Below are 18,794 nucleotides of genomic sequence, written 5' to 3' on the forward strand. Positions count from 1 at the left end.
AACAAAAAAAAAAAGAAAGAAGGACAAGAAAACCCAAGCAAGACACAAAGAAAGTATGAAACAGCTTTCTTCTGTGCAGAATAGGACTTGAAAAGTTCACGTCATACATATGTCACCATGTGCAGCATTTGTATTACTTCTGACCTTGCATACTGTAAGGTGTGACTATGAACAGCAGGCGTTGGCCCAGATTCAGGGTTGCTTGACCTTATTCCTGAAAGCCTTAAAGGTCTTTCTGCTAGCTTGAACAGAAATCGCACCTTGCAGTTTTATCTATATTTGACCAAACACACTGTGCTTTCAACACTGCAATTCATAAAAAATGTGTTGGGTACAATAATAAGACATCATTCTATTACACTTTGCAATGTTATATAACGAAAACAGCAACATATTTTGGCATACTTTATAACTTAATTTCTGTTGGGTATGCTACTTAACCTATGCATGACAATATCAACTTATGGAATAGCAGACTAAGCATATTATGAACCTGAAAAGGCATGTCAGCAAATATTGTCTCTCCAATTTGTAATTTAGTTAATTGTATGTTAAAAAGCTATTATTTTCTCTTTGCAAAATAAAATGCCTTTAAAAATCTTGTGAAAACATTTTATTTAAGGTTGGAGGTATTTCTTATTCAGAAACACGTGGAAAACAAAAGAGATCATGTATGACGACTTTTATACAGCAGATCTTTTTTAGATATTGAGGTAGATATAGATATAGATGATATAGATCTAGAAAGATTTATGAAATCTGAAATACAAATGTCTCTTATTTACAGCTGGTGTAATGTGCAATATATTATGGGCATTCTAGTCAAATAGAGGGAATAACCTGCAAGATGCCTTAAACCGTGAACTGCTTGATTTTGCATTTTGATCTCCAGTTACCATCCGAAACAGTGGTGTATCTATTTACTGACCACACTGCCATGTACAGTGGCAGACATTTTGAAAGCTCTAGTCTTTGAGGGTGATATTTAAAAGTCATTATATAGCAGATCGGGAAATTCAGTTTAACATGTACTACATACGTTGGGAAACTAACTAGATAACATAAGCATCTAGTGATATTTTAGAGCCTGCTGACAACCACAGGATTTCTATTGTCATGCCAAGCAACCTTCACTGATCGTCTTTCCTCAGAAAGGTAAAGAAATCTTTTCTGAAGTAGGCTGCACTGACTTTTCAAAAGCAAAATGATAATAAAAACCAGCACACTGATTTGAATGAGCAACTTTATTTACTGGAGGTTTTCCATGAGATCAACCATCTTTTAATCTGAAAATGAATGCGAGTAGTCACAAAAATTGAGATAACTGCTTTCAATCCATAGTCATTTGTGTATGTTAGCATAAAAAGCACCTCACAAAATAATGTCATATGTAATTTAAGTACATTTTAAAAACAGCCACAACATAAGAATTTATGTTCTTGAAGTTTCAAGCCCCATTACCCTCCCCACCTCTCTCTCAGTCCGTAGGGGGTTGAGGCTTCACAATATTGGACAAAAACAGACGAGGAAATACCAAAGACAGACTTCTCTAGATCCAATTAGCAACTTCTACCCTCGAAGTGGAAAACATTAAAATAATGTTAGGCTTTGAAATAAAGGAACATTTTCTGTCCTGTATGTTGATGGTCAAAGAATTCACTAGAAGTAATGACTTAGATACCCATGAATAGTTGAGATAGTATTTCTTCTTTTTCTCTAGATCTCTTTGCACCACAAAACTTTTACACATGGGTTGGAAGGAGTCTGGCTACATGAACAAATAAAGTTGGGTTAACAGTGTCATGTAGATGTAATGTTACATTACCCCAGAACAAAATGAGAACTTCATAAATTTATTTTTTTCTTTAACTATCTAGGAAAATGTTAGAAGTCCTTGAAAGTATAAAACTATAACAGCTTGCTTTATCATACTATGACCATAATTCAGGATGAAAGCTCTAGAGGACTTCTCATATTACTAAAAAGAGATAAGTGCATCCCCACCATTTGTAGGTTGCTGCGAATTTTTGCTGCTTCAGTAAAATATTCTAAGCAGATTTCTCTACAAATGGCATTGCTGGTTGTTATAGCTCACAACACAGTTTGCAAGCATGTATTTTATTTGTGAGAAAATGAGAATTCGGTGTTTTGATATGTGACATACATCACATGAGTGTGAACCATTATTACATTTGCACATCTCAACCAGTTCTTATAAGCAAGCCTAAACTTATTCACCGTACAACAAACCTTGTAGGGTTAATCAGTTCTGCATTCTACACCACACGAACATACAAGCAATTGAAAATGCAAACTACGATAACTTACTGACAGGTATAAAATACTTTGACCAAAAAAATAACCAACCCAAACCACTGTAACAATGTATAATAAAATAAGCCAAATGTAGTTAACTGAAACTGTTTATATTGGTAATAAACAAGAATCCAAAAACTGATATTCACAGGCTTAAAAAGAAACAGCTCTCCATATGCTCTCCACATTTGATTAAATCAACTAGTTAAATTATCTCCAATATTTAGCTAATATTTTTAAGCTTTTGCCTTTTTTTGCCTGCTCCCCATCCTCCGCTGAGCTGCACTGGATGGTCTCGAAATGATATCCGTTCCTTATGAGATGGACCCAAACATGATTTTTCTGGAGTAGATATATTCTTTTCTAAACAATAAAGAGACACGCAAAATTAAAAACCAACCAACTAAAACTCCCTAAATTTCACTGCATGTTATTCTTTTTAGGATACTAATATACATTAGTATGTCTAATTTGATAGCACACAACTTTTATAATTACGTACTGCTCGCTGTTTTAAAAGTAATACAAGTATTTTCAAAAGGTAGTACAGTAGTAAAAGTAGTAAAAGTAAGTAGTAAAAACAAACTCCTTATCAAAATAAACAGTAAAATTACAGCACAAAATTATCATATTTTAAAAAGTGCACTATCTATTCATTTTGAACACATTTTAAACACATATAGAGATAAGCAATGCTTTTGACAGGGAAACTAGTAATGTCATTCATCCTTCAAGTGTATGGACAACTAGTTCAGAAGATATATCTAATTAAAAAGTTATTGTTTTACTATATTAGACCAAATAAAAGAGAGATTTCTCTTTTTCAAAGCCCAGGAATACCTAAACTTTGATGCTGAATGGTGCCACAGCAAGTTTAAGCACACCTAGAAATACGTGAAATAATCACTTTCATTGTGATGCATACGGATGCTTGAGTAATTTAGACAATAGTTTCCACAAGATATTTAAGACAATTATTTAACTAAAATAACCAGTAGACCTGACCAAAGGCATGATATTTATTTTACACAAACCAACACTTTACAGATGGAAATATCTTTCTTAGACATCTGTAAGGAAGAAAGCATCTGTGGAAGACAACTCAAACTTTTCAAGAGAATGATATGATGTTTGTAGTACAGCAGTTATATATATATATATATTTAAAATTAGCATGCTATTTTAGCTTATCAAATAAAAATTTTACAAACATTTTTTTGCCACCTATCAAAGGAAAAGTTCACTAACTACATAATTTTAGTAAGCATTTTTAGTATTGATATTTTAACTTTTTAGTACTTAATAGCAAAATTAAATTTCTCACAATAAATAGTCCCAAAAAATTTAAAAAATGGCTTAAATCATATGACTGAATATAATTCTCTCTACTAATATATACAACGTAGCTATAAATTTAAAACAGTAAGAACTTTTTCGTTTTCTCACAGATGCTTTTCTGTAGTCTGCTAGATCTAAATGCCAGAAGATTTTCCCAGCCTACAGTTTCCTTTTTTATGAAGTTTTAAATTATTGCAAATGTATCTTACTAAATAGTTCTCTCTTTTTGCAATCAAGAGCTTTGAAGTATTTTTAACATGATCTCTGTTTTCTTATGGCTCTACAGATGTAGTAAATTGTTTTTTTTTTTTCTTAAAATGTATAACTTACTCTAGGCCTACCTGATAAAGGTTTAAAATACTAATGTCTTGCTTTTACAGGATTCCCATTTTCCTTGCCTTTGGATCTTTTTATTTAACACCTCAATGGTAGCAGATATCTCTGGTGCAGAAAGGCTTTTGTTAAAGAGCAAAGAATAAAGTTATTTAATCAAGCAGTAAACTTTCCATTAATTCTTTTGACTGGGAACCATAATGTATTCACTGAAGGCTGAAACCCTCAAATTAGTAAATTAAGTGGTTAATTTAGTGAAACTTCAAAATAAATCTAACACAGTAATAATAATAATAATAAAAAAGCGTCCCTTCTTTAATTTAAAGAGATGTTTTCTGAAGTTGCAAACATTGTTAAACAACAAAAAGAATTAAGATTGGAATATGTTCTCTGTTAAAAAAAAAGGGGGGATAGCTATATAGCTATTTAGACTGGAAAAGAAGTCTGGGGCTAAATTATGCTTGAGACTGACTTTCCTATGCAGTCATCTTCAAGGTTCTATCAATGATAAAAGTAAACTAGACATACCAGTTATTTATTTCTATATTTTGGCAAAACAAATATTTTTTTATTACATTATTTTTAAAACAGAAAAAATGCAAATGCCGGAACAAAAATGTCATTAATAAATTTGAAAATTACTTTAAAAGTGATGGAGTCAATGTAGCAAAACAGGAAGTCAACCACATCCTGATTGCCTAATCTGGACTATTTCTGCGCTAAAAATCTCAAAGTCTGTACTGCTAAATATTATTTTCATGATTGATTTCAGAAATCTGTAAATGTAGGTTTTCTGGCTTTCCACTTATAACTATATGCAATTAATTGGAAGGGATATATTGTCCTTCCATTAGTATGAAATGTATATTATTATTTCATAAAAAAATCCCCAAAGACTTGCTGTAATGTTGCTACAAGAAACTTGTGAAAAGTCTTCATAAATGACTAATATATCTTTTTATTTTGGCAGAATAACAGCCATATCTGTCATAGCATGAATTGTGCTTGTCTAAACTTCAAAGTACATAACTTTTTTAAAAAACATTTTAATTGTAACTGATTTTTGCATTGTTTAGAGGGTAGTATAGTCAAATATTTTGTGAGTAAAATGTAGTAACTTATTAATCTTGAGTGCATATAAACTGTCTGACAAAACAATGTTTCAGATGTCTGTGAGAATCATAGCTCAGGATTTGTAGACCCTCAGTAACACAGCAAGATAACTTCCTCAGCCTGAAGGTAATTTTTCAAAATCCCAGATACTCTGATGGTGTAGACTCTCTGCTCCCTTGAATGCAGGTTTAACAAATCAGAGCCTATCCCAAAGTCTGACAGTCACAGCTCTCCTTTTCTTTATCTAACCTGAAGTGCTGGTTAGATTTCCTAGGGTCTGCTTTAAACTTTACTATACAGTAGTGACCTAGACAAACCGAATCAAAGCGTGAACTACTCTATATTCTTTCTTTCCATCCTTCACACAGTTCTCAGCACTTTCAGCCAAATAAAATAAAACCATTGTAGGGAAAGGTCAACTAATTTAGAATGAAATATCTACAAGACAGGTTTGTTGTAAATCACTGCAAAACACTCACTTTGTACGTCCCATCTTCCCATCTTTGAAATGGCCATAATTACGGTTGCTTCTGGTAAAGCACTTTTGATATCTGCTAACTAGTACTAAGAGATGGATACTATTATCAGCACTGGTGTTCCAGTTATCAGTCTAACTGGAGTGATGAAAGACAGAACTGGCATGGAGATCCAACAGCCTATTCCCTGAAGAAGACTTCTCAAACACAGGTATAAGTCAGACCAGCATAAGCATAGTGGTTTGCTTACTCCTATTCATATTACACCTAATTCTCAGACATTATACTTACAGACTGCTAGTGGCTTAAATATTAATCTTGATTGACATAAAGCAAAGAAACACCTTATTTACAATGAAGGTATTAGCCAAATATGAGAAAGGTTTTTATTGCAGTTTTTTCTCCCAGAGTTTAATGCAAGAACAAAGAAAAATGAAAATATAGGAATGGAATGCATTGCAAATATAGGACTTACCTGATTTATCATACATGTGCCCACAAATTACTACACTTATTTTTAATTCATGTCTTTTGCTCTTTCACTGAAAATCTAGGTAAGAACACTCTTGTGCCATATTAAGAGCAGCTTTGTACTTAAGTATAAAGTAAGCATCTAGACAGAGTCTTGCAAGAAGTAAAAATATTGCATATAAATTAAAACTAAAATTCAGTTATTTTGTTGTCAATACCTGTGTTTACAACAGGTTTTCTGATTCTACATTACTCAAACAGGCAATTTTTTCATTCAGAAATATTCAGTAAAAACAGCTCCATTAGCAAATGGTTAGAATTTTATCTAGATCGAGGGGATGAGGGAAGACGAGAGTCTGGTAAGGGATGACAATGTCACTTTGAGTTACGAGACTGAACCTAGAAATGTTCCTTAAAAATACAGCCTTGTTTTTCTAAACAAACAAACAAACAAACAAACAAACAAACATATTAAAATAGGTAACTGAATCCTTATTATATTTGTTTTATTTATCTTTGTTATCTTCACTTATATTTATTGTGCTTTACTTCTTCTACTTGGACATAATTACATATATACCTGTTCAGGAGAAGTTGTGCAATTTTACTGCTTTTTGAGAGTTTTTATTTTAAGAAAAGGGCAGGAAAAAAAAAAGTGGGGAGGATACTTAGTTAAATGTACAGAAAAATAAAGCAAAGATTCACCAAAAAACAATGATTGATAGCAAATGAAAATATTTTGCATTTTTTAAAATGTTCTACCAAGCATACACCTGAAGTGCCGCAAAGTCAGATATTCAGGTATTATGAAAAGATTAAAAATCTCCATGAGATCCTTTAACTGTTCTTCAGGGCGTACTTTATTTGAAAGTCTTACTTTGCACCTCAATAGTTTTTTTTGAGAGAGCTTATAGCTTTCTCTTACACCATTACTAATGATGTGAACAGTTTTTACATCAAGCTTGGATTTGCAATACTTCCATTTTCCTCTAAACTGCGATGTGTCTTGCAAATGAATGGTTCATATATTAGTGTATATGAGTGAATAAAATGACTGTTATCAGAACTTTTTGATTGGTAAAATAAAAGGTAACATTTAAAGTCATATTTTGCTATAAATATAAAGAGATCTCTAAGGCATATCTTTCATTAGTATGCATACATACACACATCGGTATGCACATGTGCATTTGTGATTTATGAATAATTGTAAGCACGATCATAATATTTTCTTTACATGTTATGTTCCATGGGTGTATATGTAGTGGGCCTTACCCAAAGGCAACAACAGAAAGATTCACATTGTTTCAAGCCCATATGTAAGTATCTTTACTAAATATAAATTAGAACTATTACATTGGTTTTACTCTATATCGATATTTTTGACAACAACAACAACAACAACAACAACAACAATAATTTTTACCATTACTGGTACTAGAATTAAATAGAACCTGGCAAGTGTATTAAGTATAATTTAATATGATATACAGTTATTCTAATACCTGTTCATATGGGAACAAAATCCTAGCCAAGAAAAGCAATTTAATTTCTCCTATCCCAAACTAGGCTTTGGAAGACAGGCTGTAACAGTTATTTACTGTATTTTCATTTAATTGTAATATTTGACTATATGAAGCTCCAATATAGTCTGAGAGATTTCCAGGTGCCTGTATATATCAAATAACCATTTCTTTTGAGTATGTGCTGAAAGCTTGTCTTGGGTTAAGTTAACATGCTTCTATTTCTAAGCAGTCACTTTTCTGTTGTTTAATCTGTTTTCTGCTATTGATTTGTTCTGGTCTTTTTTGGTTAAAGCCTGGGTCTTTTAACAAATGTCAAGGTTTACATATCCTCTGTTTTGATAAGTAATGCAATATGTAAAATGCTTTGAATGAAATTCTTGGTGTCCAAGAAGAAAAGCTTTGTTAAACAGGTTATGATAGAAATTTTATGATGTATAGTAGACGTCATAGGGCACTTATCGATCCGCCTAACATTGTGTGTCTGGAGATATAATTTATTTCAAAGTCCTTACCATATTGTATTACTTAAAAGCCAATACAGAATAAGAAGGCATGGAGAAAAAAACTGCAACGTTTTAATGAAAGTGACCAGAACGAATCCTTAGCAGCAAAGCGTTTACATCAATTTAAGCTCTAGAAAGCAGCTAGGTTCAGCAGGACTGTGAAAAAGGTAAATGCTACAATCTCAGAAAAGTTACTTTTTAATATTGTTACTTATGGCAATACTGAAGTCAGATTAAAAAAAAAAATTTAGTTGCATTGTTTACATCAAAACAAAAATGTATTTATTGTATTGCAATTTTACATCATATTTTTCTATTTCACACTTATATTTGAATAGCATTGAGAAGCCTCAGGAACATCTTATACAAAATCGCACATAATATGCAAAAATATAACTCTTTTCCATATGGAGATTTGAAGATAAAACATGCACATTATTTTTTTTTTTTTAAAGCAAATAATTAATTTTGTTTGTAAATCTCCTTGACTTCAAGTTGGTAGAGCTAGAGACTAATCTTAAAACTTTTATAGAAAAAATGAACTTAAATATCTTTCCTTATCAAATACTGATGCTGTTCTAACCAGATCATGCTGACAATTACATACTTGAATAATCTGAACTCTAAAATGTGACTCAGTCACATGAAGGAACCCACATAGATAAACATTTACAAGAATAAGTTATAAACATTTATTAATTGCCATTCTACACACTTAAAATAAATAACATAATAAACATAATGCTCCAAAAATGTTCATGTGAAATATAACATTTTTGTAACTACAAACAGGACTTTTAGCACCATTGGTTATTAAAGCCTAATATTTCTTTTGTTTTTTAGTTCCTTATCTATTTCCCCAATTTTGACCATTTAGGATGAAATTTTACATAGTGAGTATCTGCCTTTGGCCAAAGTTTTTGGAAAGGTCGGTCACTTCTAAGAAAATATGTGAAATATTTATGTTGCCCTTTGCAGAGGGGACTTGAAGTCAGCCAAGTAACAAAGTCTTGCTTTTAGGATCTGTCCAGATTTGGATCAAGTATATACAAATTGAAGTTTCTACATGATCAGAGGAGACGTTCTTGATTTTTTTGGCTATATTCCCTAAAATATCAGTCAGCATGGAAATGCACTTTACCATGATGTTACACAGAGCTAAGCAAGACTATTCCTAAAAATAATGTTGAAGATCATGCTAGGTCAGGGAACTTAAGAGCCTGCTTGTTTCATGCTCTCTGTGGCAGATGGAGCCTAGCTACAGGAACTATGGAGAGGACAAGAACCAAAGCTCCTATAGGAAGGAGACTGAGAGAAGAGGCAGAGGGCTGGAAATAAAACCTGAGAGAGAAGTAAGACTGGAGTTAAGGCAAGAGAAACTAAGGCTAACCTGGCAAAGAATACCCTGACATAGCTGGCACAAGAGACTAGAATGACTTGACAAATAGATTGACACTGAGAGCAGAGAGAAAACATGTGGAAGAAGAAAGTTGTGAGTTGGGAAGGGGAAACTGAGTAAGAATAAAGAAGATGGATTAAGGGGCACTAGACGGGCCCTAACTCTCAGAATTCACATAATTAAAAGAAGTGAAAATACAGGTGATGATAAGAAAGGATACATAGAAGATTAAGAGTCTGGGGACTCAAGATCTGCCTAAATAGTAAACTAGATCAGGCCAAATTTGGAGGAGATTTAAACTAGGAGACGATGAATCTGAGGAATACTGGCAAGGAATTACTGGATACAAAAGAGAATAGAGAGAGAGAGGAAAAAGGTAGTGAGACAAGGATCTGTTGATACAAACACAAGACTCAGTGGCAACTGCGGAAAGGAAGCCCAAGAGTGGACGGGAGAGGAAGCTTATGCTGGAATAAGAAGTTGTAGGAGCAGAAACAAGAATTGTTCAGAGTAAAAGAAAGGATTAGGGAACACAAGTGGGGAAAAATCAGCAATGAAAAAGAGACAAATTAGAAGGGAAAAAAAAAAAAAACAAGGAAAGAAAGATTGTCTTGGGGAAAAAAATCTATAGACATATCTTTGCCATCCAATGCAACAACTTTGTAGTAGCCCAACATTCATTACAGGGTCTTTCTGTGCAATGACTTGAGAAATATTTTTGAATCTATTTGACAAATATCCCATAGCAAAGGAAACCTAAAATTGTTATTATTTACTCATATCATATGACAGAAATCCTTCTGGTGGGTTTAATGGTTCCAAAGGTTCCAAGTGGGTATCTAAGTTACATGTAAATCAATGTCTCAGAATGGATTTTCTTTTTTTATTTACCTGGTTTCTCTTTAAACAAAACACACACACACACACCCCTCAGAACCCCCAAACCCTACTAAAAGACTATCAGGCTGTAAAATTAAGCACTTAAAACTTAGGAAATGCCTCTGTGTATCTGTTATACATAGTTCTTGAATTATTTTCATAATTCAAAACACAGATGATGAAATTACATGAGATAATGTATCATTTTTCTCCCTAGCCTGCAAAATTTAATGAAAGGAAGTTCTAAGTGCCTTTTAAAATCTGCATTTAGGTCACATTTTAAATATGTAACCTCAAAGTGAATTAAGCAGCATCCTCTAAATTATCATTCTGTAGTCTGTTCAAAAAGATTAGGTATGTGCTGTTCGATAGTTAACTAATACATAGAGAAGTATATACGCATCTCCGTAATGATTTCAAATGGTTAGGAAAGCAGTACCTTTCAACTGTGTGTAACAAATAGAAAGAAGTTCTGATCCTGCAGAATAAGTCAAATTTGCATGCACGAGTATTCTCATTGTGCAAAATAATACACAAGTACATTCCTGGTCCAGATTTTCTTCTCCTTAATTGCACTCACCACTAGTCAAATTTTTAAAACACTTGGGCACAGAAATAAATGGAATTACACTGATGAGCCAGGCCTACATGTGTGTTTCTTTAAATTAAAAAAAAAAAAAAAAGTTATCAAGATTGCATACTGCAAGAACAGGGAAATAGTCTGCTATTATATCTGTGAATAGAAAAAAAAAAACAGCAAAACTTTGAAGATTTTTGCATTGTGTATTAGATGCATGTATCATACTGAAATCTGGCTTACTGGCTTTGATTAAGCCAGGATTTTACCTCAGAAATTCACTTTTACCTTCATGATTTTATGTTCATTTTTGAGAGAAGCCTTCTTAGGCAGATAACATTAAGATAAATAGCTCTCTGCACATATAAACAGTGACACCTATGCTGATTTACTTCACTTCCAAACACAGGATTTATGTCTATACTGGAAAGAAATTTATGGTACATACCTGATTTTTCCTAGTTTCATCATTATAAACTGTTAGTTGAATTTTTAACAATGTTTCTTGAAGGACTACTGCACTTCTATTGTTACTCAATAAAACATTTCCCCATTTAAGAAAAAAAAAAAACCCACAGTTAGTGAATTTAAGAACCTCTGAAAGAATAAGAGTTAGACCTGCATTGTCACCAATTATCTTTATTTTGTGAATTAATCATTCCACCATTTGACATAGCCCTTGATTTTGTCACCATACTGTAACTAGTTTGTCATTTGCATGGCTGTACCTGTGTATATCCATCTGTAACATTACTCTTTTGTTGACATGGCAGCTTCCAAATAGTTTATCCAGTTCACAAATGAGGAGGAGGCCCCTTCCCTTTCCTAACAGTTAAACATAATGATGCTATCATCCTTTCATCAGAAGATACATAAACATTATACAAGGATGGTATATATCATGATTATTATTTCTGCAGATAGGAAAATTGATGTATGTAGATTCAAAATGACATTGCTAATATCAAATAACAGGCTAGTGACAGAACTGTAAAAAAAAGCCAGAACTCTTGAATCTGCAGTCAAATACTTTCTCTCATGTCGATAAAATGTATCCTATCAGCACCATACATTTACCATACACAGAAAAGTAGGTTTTAGTATCTAAGTCTGCACATGAACAAGTTCCATTGTGCTGTGTATTTTCACATATAGGGCATCAAGTAAAGTTCAGTATATTGAAGAATGTTTAAAATATAATGAAGAGTATTGTACTGATTTATTAATTTTTAATACAGTGATTTTTCTCACTGATTACTGAAAAGAAAGCATCAACGTCAGATGAAAAATTTGGACGTGACACAATATTAAGATTATGAGCTTTATCTACCTGCACCATAAGTTCTCAGGATATGAGTGAGCTGTGGTTTGAAAATCATTAAATAACTTCAAATTCTTACAGAGTTGTGCCACTGCTAAATTATCGCATCTCTCTGCACGGCTTTTTGCCTAGGTATCATTCTATTCTAACATGTCTCAGGGTTTCCAGACTGAGGGTATTTTGCATTCTTTCAGCCTATAACATAGGTTTAATTAGTTTCCAACTACTTCCCTCTGACCGTGTAAATATATGCTATGCATTAATGTATGGTGATTCAACAACTTTTTTTTCTGAGGCATATTTTGTATTCTGGTAAGATGTACAGAGGTATCTGTGTGGAAAATACTATGTTGAAAGGATGTTCAAAACAATAGTCATGCTTTTCTACTAGGTATCAAAGCCTGGTAGATTTTAATTACTTCAGCACTGTAGAACCCTTTCTCATCCATTTTATGCCTTCATTTTCTAAGCATAAAAATATTAATAGTAGGGAATCATGTCACTATGTTTTATTGGACAAAATGCTTGACCACTAACATTCATGTTGTATAACCAGATGTGAAGAGACAGATTTATTCTGAAAATTGTGGCAGCAGTTGTGATTTCTAAGGTAAACTGGGTTCAACATTTTGCTGCTGATAATAAGTAATTTGTAGTGTAAATATCCTCTATAAACTTACAGCATTTCTACACATTTCTAAGGAGAAAGCATAAATTTTACCCTTATCTTCTAGGAAGCCTACTAAGCAGGTACATGCTGAGAAACTGAAAGGACTACTAAATAAGTACCTTCATATTTGATCCCATGTTTCTAAGATGTTTCTTACTCAGTTTCTATAACATGGCAAACTTCTAATTCAGATTGCACAAGCAAAACAAACAAAAAAAGAAAGAAGGAAAAGAAAAAAATAAAAAGACCAGAAACCCCTCTGTAAAATATGAGTAAAGGCATGAAGAAAGAGCTTAAAAATGAGATGTTTACTGCACACAGGGAGTTTACAAATCCTAAATGAAAGACAGCAGTTATGGAACTAGAATATATAGACAATACTAATGCTAAGGAGAAAGGAGGAAGAATGTAGGAATTTTTAAAAAAGTGAAGCTATACCATACACTGCTTAAAACAAAGTTGAAGACTTTCTAAGGACTCTCACTATCAAAAGAAAAGAAGGCAAAAAAAATGAACGTGGGGATTCTTCAAGAGGAAAAATAAGAATTGAGAGAAAGATGTAAAAAGGAAAGTGAAATAAAAGTTACTGTGTTTGTTTTTTTTTTTTTCTTTGAGTTTGAAGTCTTTCCAGTATAAGAAAGGCATTATTAAACTTCATTAATTTAATTCCACTGAATAACAGAATAGTAAAGTTTGAATTTATCTGAGAAATTAAACTGATAAATGTTTTGTAGTGGAGATAGTATTTATGGGCCATTTTTTGAACTAGGGGTGATGAAGGAATGACAAGATTCAGGTATTTTTTTTCCTGGAAAGCAGTGTTTTACTGATATCAGAGGCTCCCTGAAAGACTAGAATTCAGGGAAGAGAAGAGTTAAGAATTCTGAGCAGTATTTTAAATAACAATTAGAGGCACAGTTCCCATTGCATTCCACTTACAAGTTCTGGTCCTTCTGGAAATCTCTGTCAAAAGATTGCAGTTCACAAGAAGCATAATGAAAATAACGTTCATGATTTTCAGAGAAAAGAAAACCACAAAATTGTGATGATAGGTAGGCAATGTAAATATGTAGGATACTCATCTAACGGTCCAACACTGGCTGGCCAGAACCAGATTAGGATGATAGAATGGAGTTGATGATTATCATAGCCTACTCACAAACTGAACATTAGTATAAAAAAATTCATCCTGTCTAGCTTGTATAAAAAAATAATTACTTAATTTTTAGTTCTTGCAAAATATTTCTATGCCTATCTTGCAACTCAGTGCTGACTATACTACCAGTGTTCAGGGAAGTATTAAAAAAAATATAATCAGCAATTCACACCAATATTTATGGAGTTAATAAAAATACCAATGGGTGTAGGACTGATTGAATCTTGCATAACTCTGTAAGCCACTAACCATCATGGCTCATGTATGTGTATTACAGAGAAATTATACATCACAGAAAAAGAACTTTTTTTTCTGTCTTTTTTCACAAAAGCAAAGTTAAGTTTATGAGAAACTGAAAGGCAGAAACTATAATCAGCAAAAGGCATTCTAACACACCTACTTTTGCAACTCATTGGCATTAGGTATGACAGAGATTAAGATCTTAGCAGTGGTCAGACAAGAAGGGACAAAAAAAAATACCACTCAAAAAAAACACCTGAAGAAATAGAAAAGAAAGAATTAGTTACCAGGGAGCATAAAGAAATAACTATTGTTTCTGGAAGGAATATAAAGTAGTATGTTTGAGAACATAATGTACTGGCCATCAATAGAGGCAAGGTCCTAAATTAGATGGATAACTAATTAGTCTAACTGAACAATTGCTACTCTTTCTTTAGGTTATTTTTTTTTTTTTACTTTTTTTTTTTTTTAAATACTGGGTGAATTTAATGCACAGTCAATTTTTCCTTTGAACATATAACACAGAACCACATCAAATACTTTAAGTACACAAATGCCTGCCTTAAACTGAGATATACTATGTCCACAGCATTTCCTTTATTCCTTAATTAATTTTGTTTTGCCAAGGAACAGAACTAAGTTAGTTTAGGATTAATCTACCCCATCCAGCTTTTCAGAAAAAAATAGTAAATTTGGGTGATAAAAACCTTAAAATTCTTTAACCAGGAATTCTAAGAACGTACCTTTGGAAAACAAGATCTACAAAAAGTACATCAAAGCTGAGCAGTTCCCCAAAATATTTCTGAAAATCTTGACTTAGCCTTTCTAAAAAAACCTCTGAATTAAAGGATAATAACTTTGAAGCATTGTATGTTTTGTCTTACAAAAACATGATCATTCATGTACAGTCATGTCCCTGTAGTATATGAAATGGATTTATTTAAGTATTGTATATATTTGAGCATTTTTTTGAGTAAATATACCTAAAAATAATTTATGCTGCATTTTTAGACCTAATTTTTCAGCCTGGAGGTTCTCAACAATTTATTGATACAATTATTGAATTACAAATTATATATAAGAAACATATATGATACCCCCAACTAATATCACTGATATATACTAACATCTCTTTTAGTTGTATGGCACAGCTTGCCGAAGACTTCCTACCAATAATTAAAAACAATTCTGAGCAACGACCAGGATTATGGATGTTGCAAAGTGAACTTAGTAACATTTTATTAATTAAAGCTTGCCAAACCACTGAGGTTGAATTCTCCTTGAAAAATGGTACATGAACTTGATTTAACAATTTATTCAAATGGCAGCACCTCTAAGGTCACAGCATCTTTTTTAAGCTCTTTTGTAATACAAGTGCAGACTAACTCAAAAGGAACACACCTACTAAATCACTAAAATAGTTTCTAGGCTTCTTCATTAAATATTTCAGAAAGCAAAACCAAGGGGGACAATACAACAGGAAAGTATTTTATAGTGAATACATTATAAGTAAAGGCAAATTTCTAATGTTTTCAGACTACAGATACCACAGGGCTAATAATTTATTTTTGATCATTGAAAAGCAACAGTCTTTGACAAACAGAACTAATATAATAAACATGTTTATATACTGCATATAAATTGTACAAAGATAATATTAATCCCTGGTTTTATATATAATATGCATTACAATTTAATGTATCATCACTGTTTAATTTCTCAATTCCATGATGAAAAATTTATATAGATGCACATACAGGATCGTATGTAGAAAGACCTAAGACCTGGGCCTTTTTTTCCTTAATTCCTGGACTACTGAAAGGAGAATAAATATGTAATTGTGGGGTAGTAGACATGTATTTCATGAAAATACCTATATATTACCGCACTGTAAACTGTCTCTCTGTCTCTCATACTTACGACTCTGCCTGTTGATTGCTCTTTCCTGCTCCTTTCCTAGTCTCTTGGTTTTGAAGGTATAATACAATGACATACTTTTTTTCTTTACCGTTCCCAAGTTCCTAACATAGGCAAGTTCTACATGCCTGTCTTTGTTGAAAGAGCTTATTCTTATTTATTTTTCTGGATGGTGATATAGTGTAGGTTACAAGCTAGACAGCAGTTATACATTAATATGAATGCGGTGTATACTATTGAACTCAATTATTCAACATATGCATACATTCTATTCTGAATATATGAATATAATGGTAATTTTGCCATTGACATCAGTAGCTTAGACCTGTCTCGCCTAAATTCAGGATCTTAGCAGTTAGGACTCTCATCTAATTTAAATGGCAGGGCTTCATCACTAGCCAATGGAGAGAAACAGGAAAACTCAGGACACAATTAATTCCTTTCTAAGATGGCAGGCAGAGAGAAACAATCATATTCTTTCTCCATGGATGCAGTTAACATCGAGTAGGATGATAAATTTTATCTAATCTAATTTTAGGAATGTAAATCAAGTGGATAAGCATGAACAAATTGTATTCACTGTTATTTTTTGCCTGTGGTGGACTAATATAATGTAAATAAATCTTTATTCTAAACCCTTTACAAAGTATGTCAGAAAAATAGAGATATCAAGTATTTTTACATGTTTTCCTTGAATCTTAATTTGTTTCTCACTGAAAGTGAAAAATCAATATATATGAAAACATAACCAAAAAGCAAATCCAGCAATTACTTATAATTTATGAAATAATCTGATTTCTATTTTGACATAAAGCATTTCAAGAAACTTCACTACTTAAACAGTTGTAGGATTTTCGATAATTTTGCCAAAGTTATTTAATACTGCTTATATTTTCTGTAACGTACATTTTTTGGGTTTGGAGTTTTATTTATTTGGAAAAGACGTACACAAATGACAAAACATAGTATGTCATATTATTAGAAGTATATTAACATTTTCTTCAGTTATATTACACAAAATAAAACATGAATTTTAAAATGCTACCATTTTATGACTTTCAAGTATTATTTTTTCATTTTTTCTCTCTCTATATTCTTTTGTTAATTTGTATGACATTGGAGTGGTAAAAATATAAGGCTTTAAAAGTATCCTCTGCCACTGAGCTATAATAAGTTCAGTAGAATGCATATACTACAGCATAATTGGTAATCAACATGACAGAAATCTGTGGCTTGATTAGAGTATGTGTTTGGGTATTCAGTTAACAAAACGTATTTTTCAAACCTCTTTTGGAAAAAAAAGAGAACATTAAAAAACCCACTCTGTTTTATGATTTAGAGAAATGAAAATCTTTTAAGAACTCGATCATCAGAAGACCTAGCATACGTCACAGGGAACTTCCCGTGATTTAAAATCACAAGAGGAAAGTCTACTGAAACTAATGACACAGTTTTTAAACAGAACTGTAGAAAATGTATGAAAAGGTTTTAGGTTAGAAAGAAACAGAAGGATAAGTAGCATGTGTTATTAGAGATTCCAAGCATGCTCAGTTCCACCTAGCATTTTAAAATGATCTTTAAAACTGATATTGAAAAAAACCATAACTTACTTGAACATCTTGCTGAGTGTCTCTGTGTCTGCTTATTTTTTTCTCTGTTCTCAGTCAAAGCACTTCCACTGGCCATGGAAACAAGGTCTAAATCCGTGTCTTCTCTGCTTACAGGACTTGCCTGGAAGCAGTGGGAGAGAATGTACACAATCATGAAACAAAATATAACATTTTCTGAATGCAGCTCACATTACCCCAAATAAACAAACAGGGTCTGTCAAACAACCTTCTTCAAAATGATACCACAATCCTTTATTGTTGCCCAGGCTGAACAAATGCACTATGTCAAAGCATTTTTGTAAATAAGAGCCGATCTTAAAATTGTGGTTTGTGATCTGAGTCAGTGCAACAACAAAAGAAAACATTTTAGTACAGTAATTTTGAAGAAAATCAATCTTGCAGATGGCTGATGAAACCTTAAACAGCTTAAGATCATTTACTGACCAGTCTATAATTTAAGTTACAGTTGAATGTCAGAGATGTCATATTGGATTATTTTCTGCAATATTTATATTTTATCCAGGACATGTATCAGTTCAATCAGTCAAGGGCCCAGTAAGTAATTTAATCTTTTAGTTTTTTGCTAATTAACCATAACCATCAGACAGCATTTTAATTATACTTTAGGTAAGATTATTATATTAATTATAAACTTCTAACATCCAGTGGTGGTGCATTTTGGCATGAGGCAATGTACCTGCACATAAATATGGCAAAATAGAAATGAAAACCATATTTCATTTTAGCAATGGGTCCTTGGTTTGGGAACATGTAGGGCAAAGGTTAAAAATACTGACCTGGAAGATACCACACACTGTAAATGGTCGATTGTTAGTTTTGCAGAAACGATTTTACATTTGCTTAACAAGAACTCCCTTTCCTTGAAATAAAAAGCTATTCAACATCAAAAGCAGCCATCTAACAATACTGTTGACTAGATATGGAGGGC

The 18,794-nt window shown here is 32.5% G+C and overlaps 1 protein-coding gene across 1 annotated transcript in view; it reads right to left on the minus strand.

The window, feature by feature from the left end:
• Positions 1-2,539: 2,539 nt before the first annotated feature.
• Positions 2,540-18,794, minus strand: part of LRRIQ1 (leucine rich repeats and IQ motif containing 1) — a gene marked incomplete at both ends in the record, with an annotated part of 114,004 nt that continues 97,749 nt past the window's right edge. Inside the window, 2 exons of the mRNA XM_082308555.1 lie at positions 2,540-2,679; positions 17,846-17,966. Coding sequence (XP_082164681.1) covers positions 2,540-2,679; positions 17,846-17,966 — 261 coding nt within the window. The remainder of the gene's footprint in view (positions 2,680-17,845; positions 17,967-18,794) is intronic.

This window comes from Platalea leucorodia (assembly GCF_965183815.1).
Source record: "Platalea leucorodia genome assembly, chromosome: 4".
NCBI classification, from domain to species: Eukaryota; Metazoa; Chordata; class Aves; order Pelecaniformes; family Threskiornithidae; genus Platalea; species Platalea leucorodia.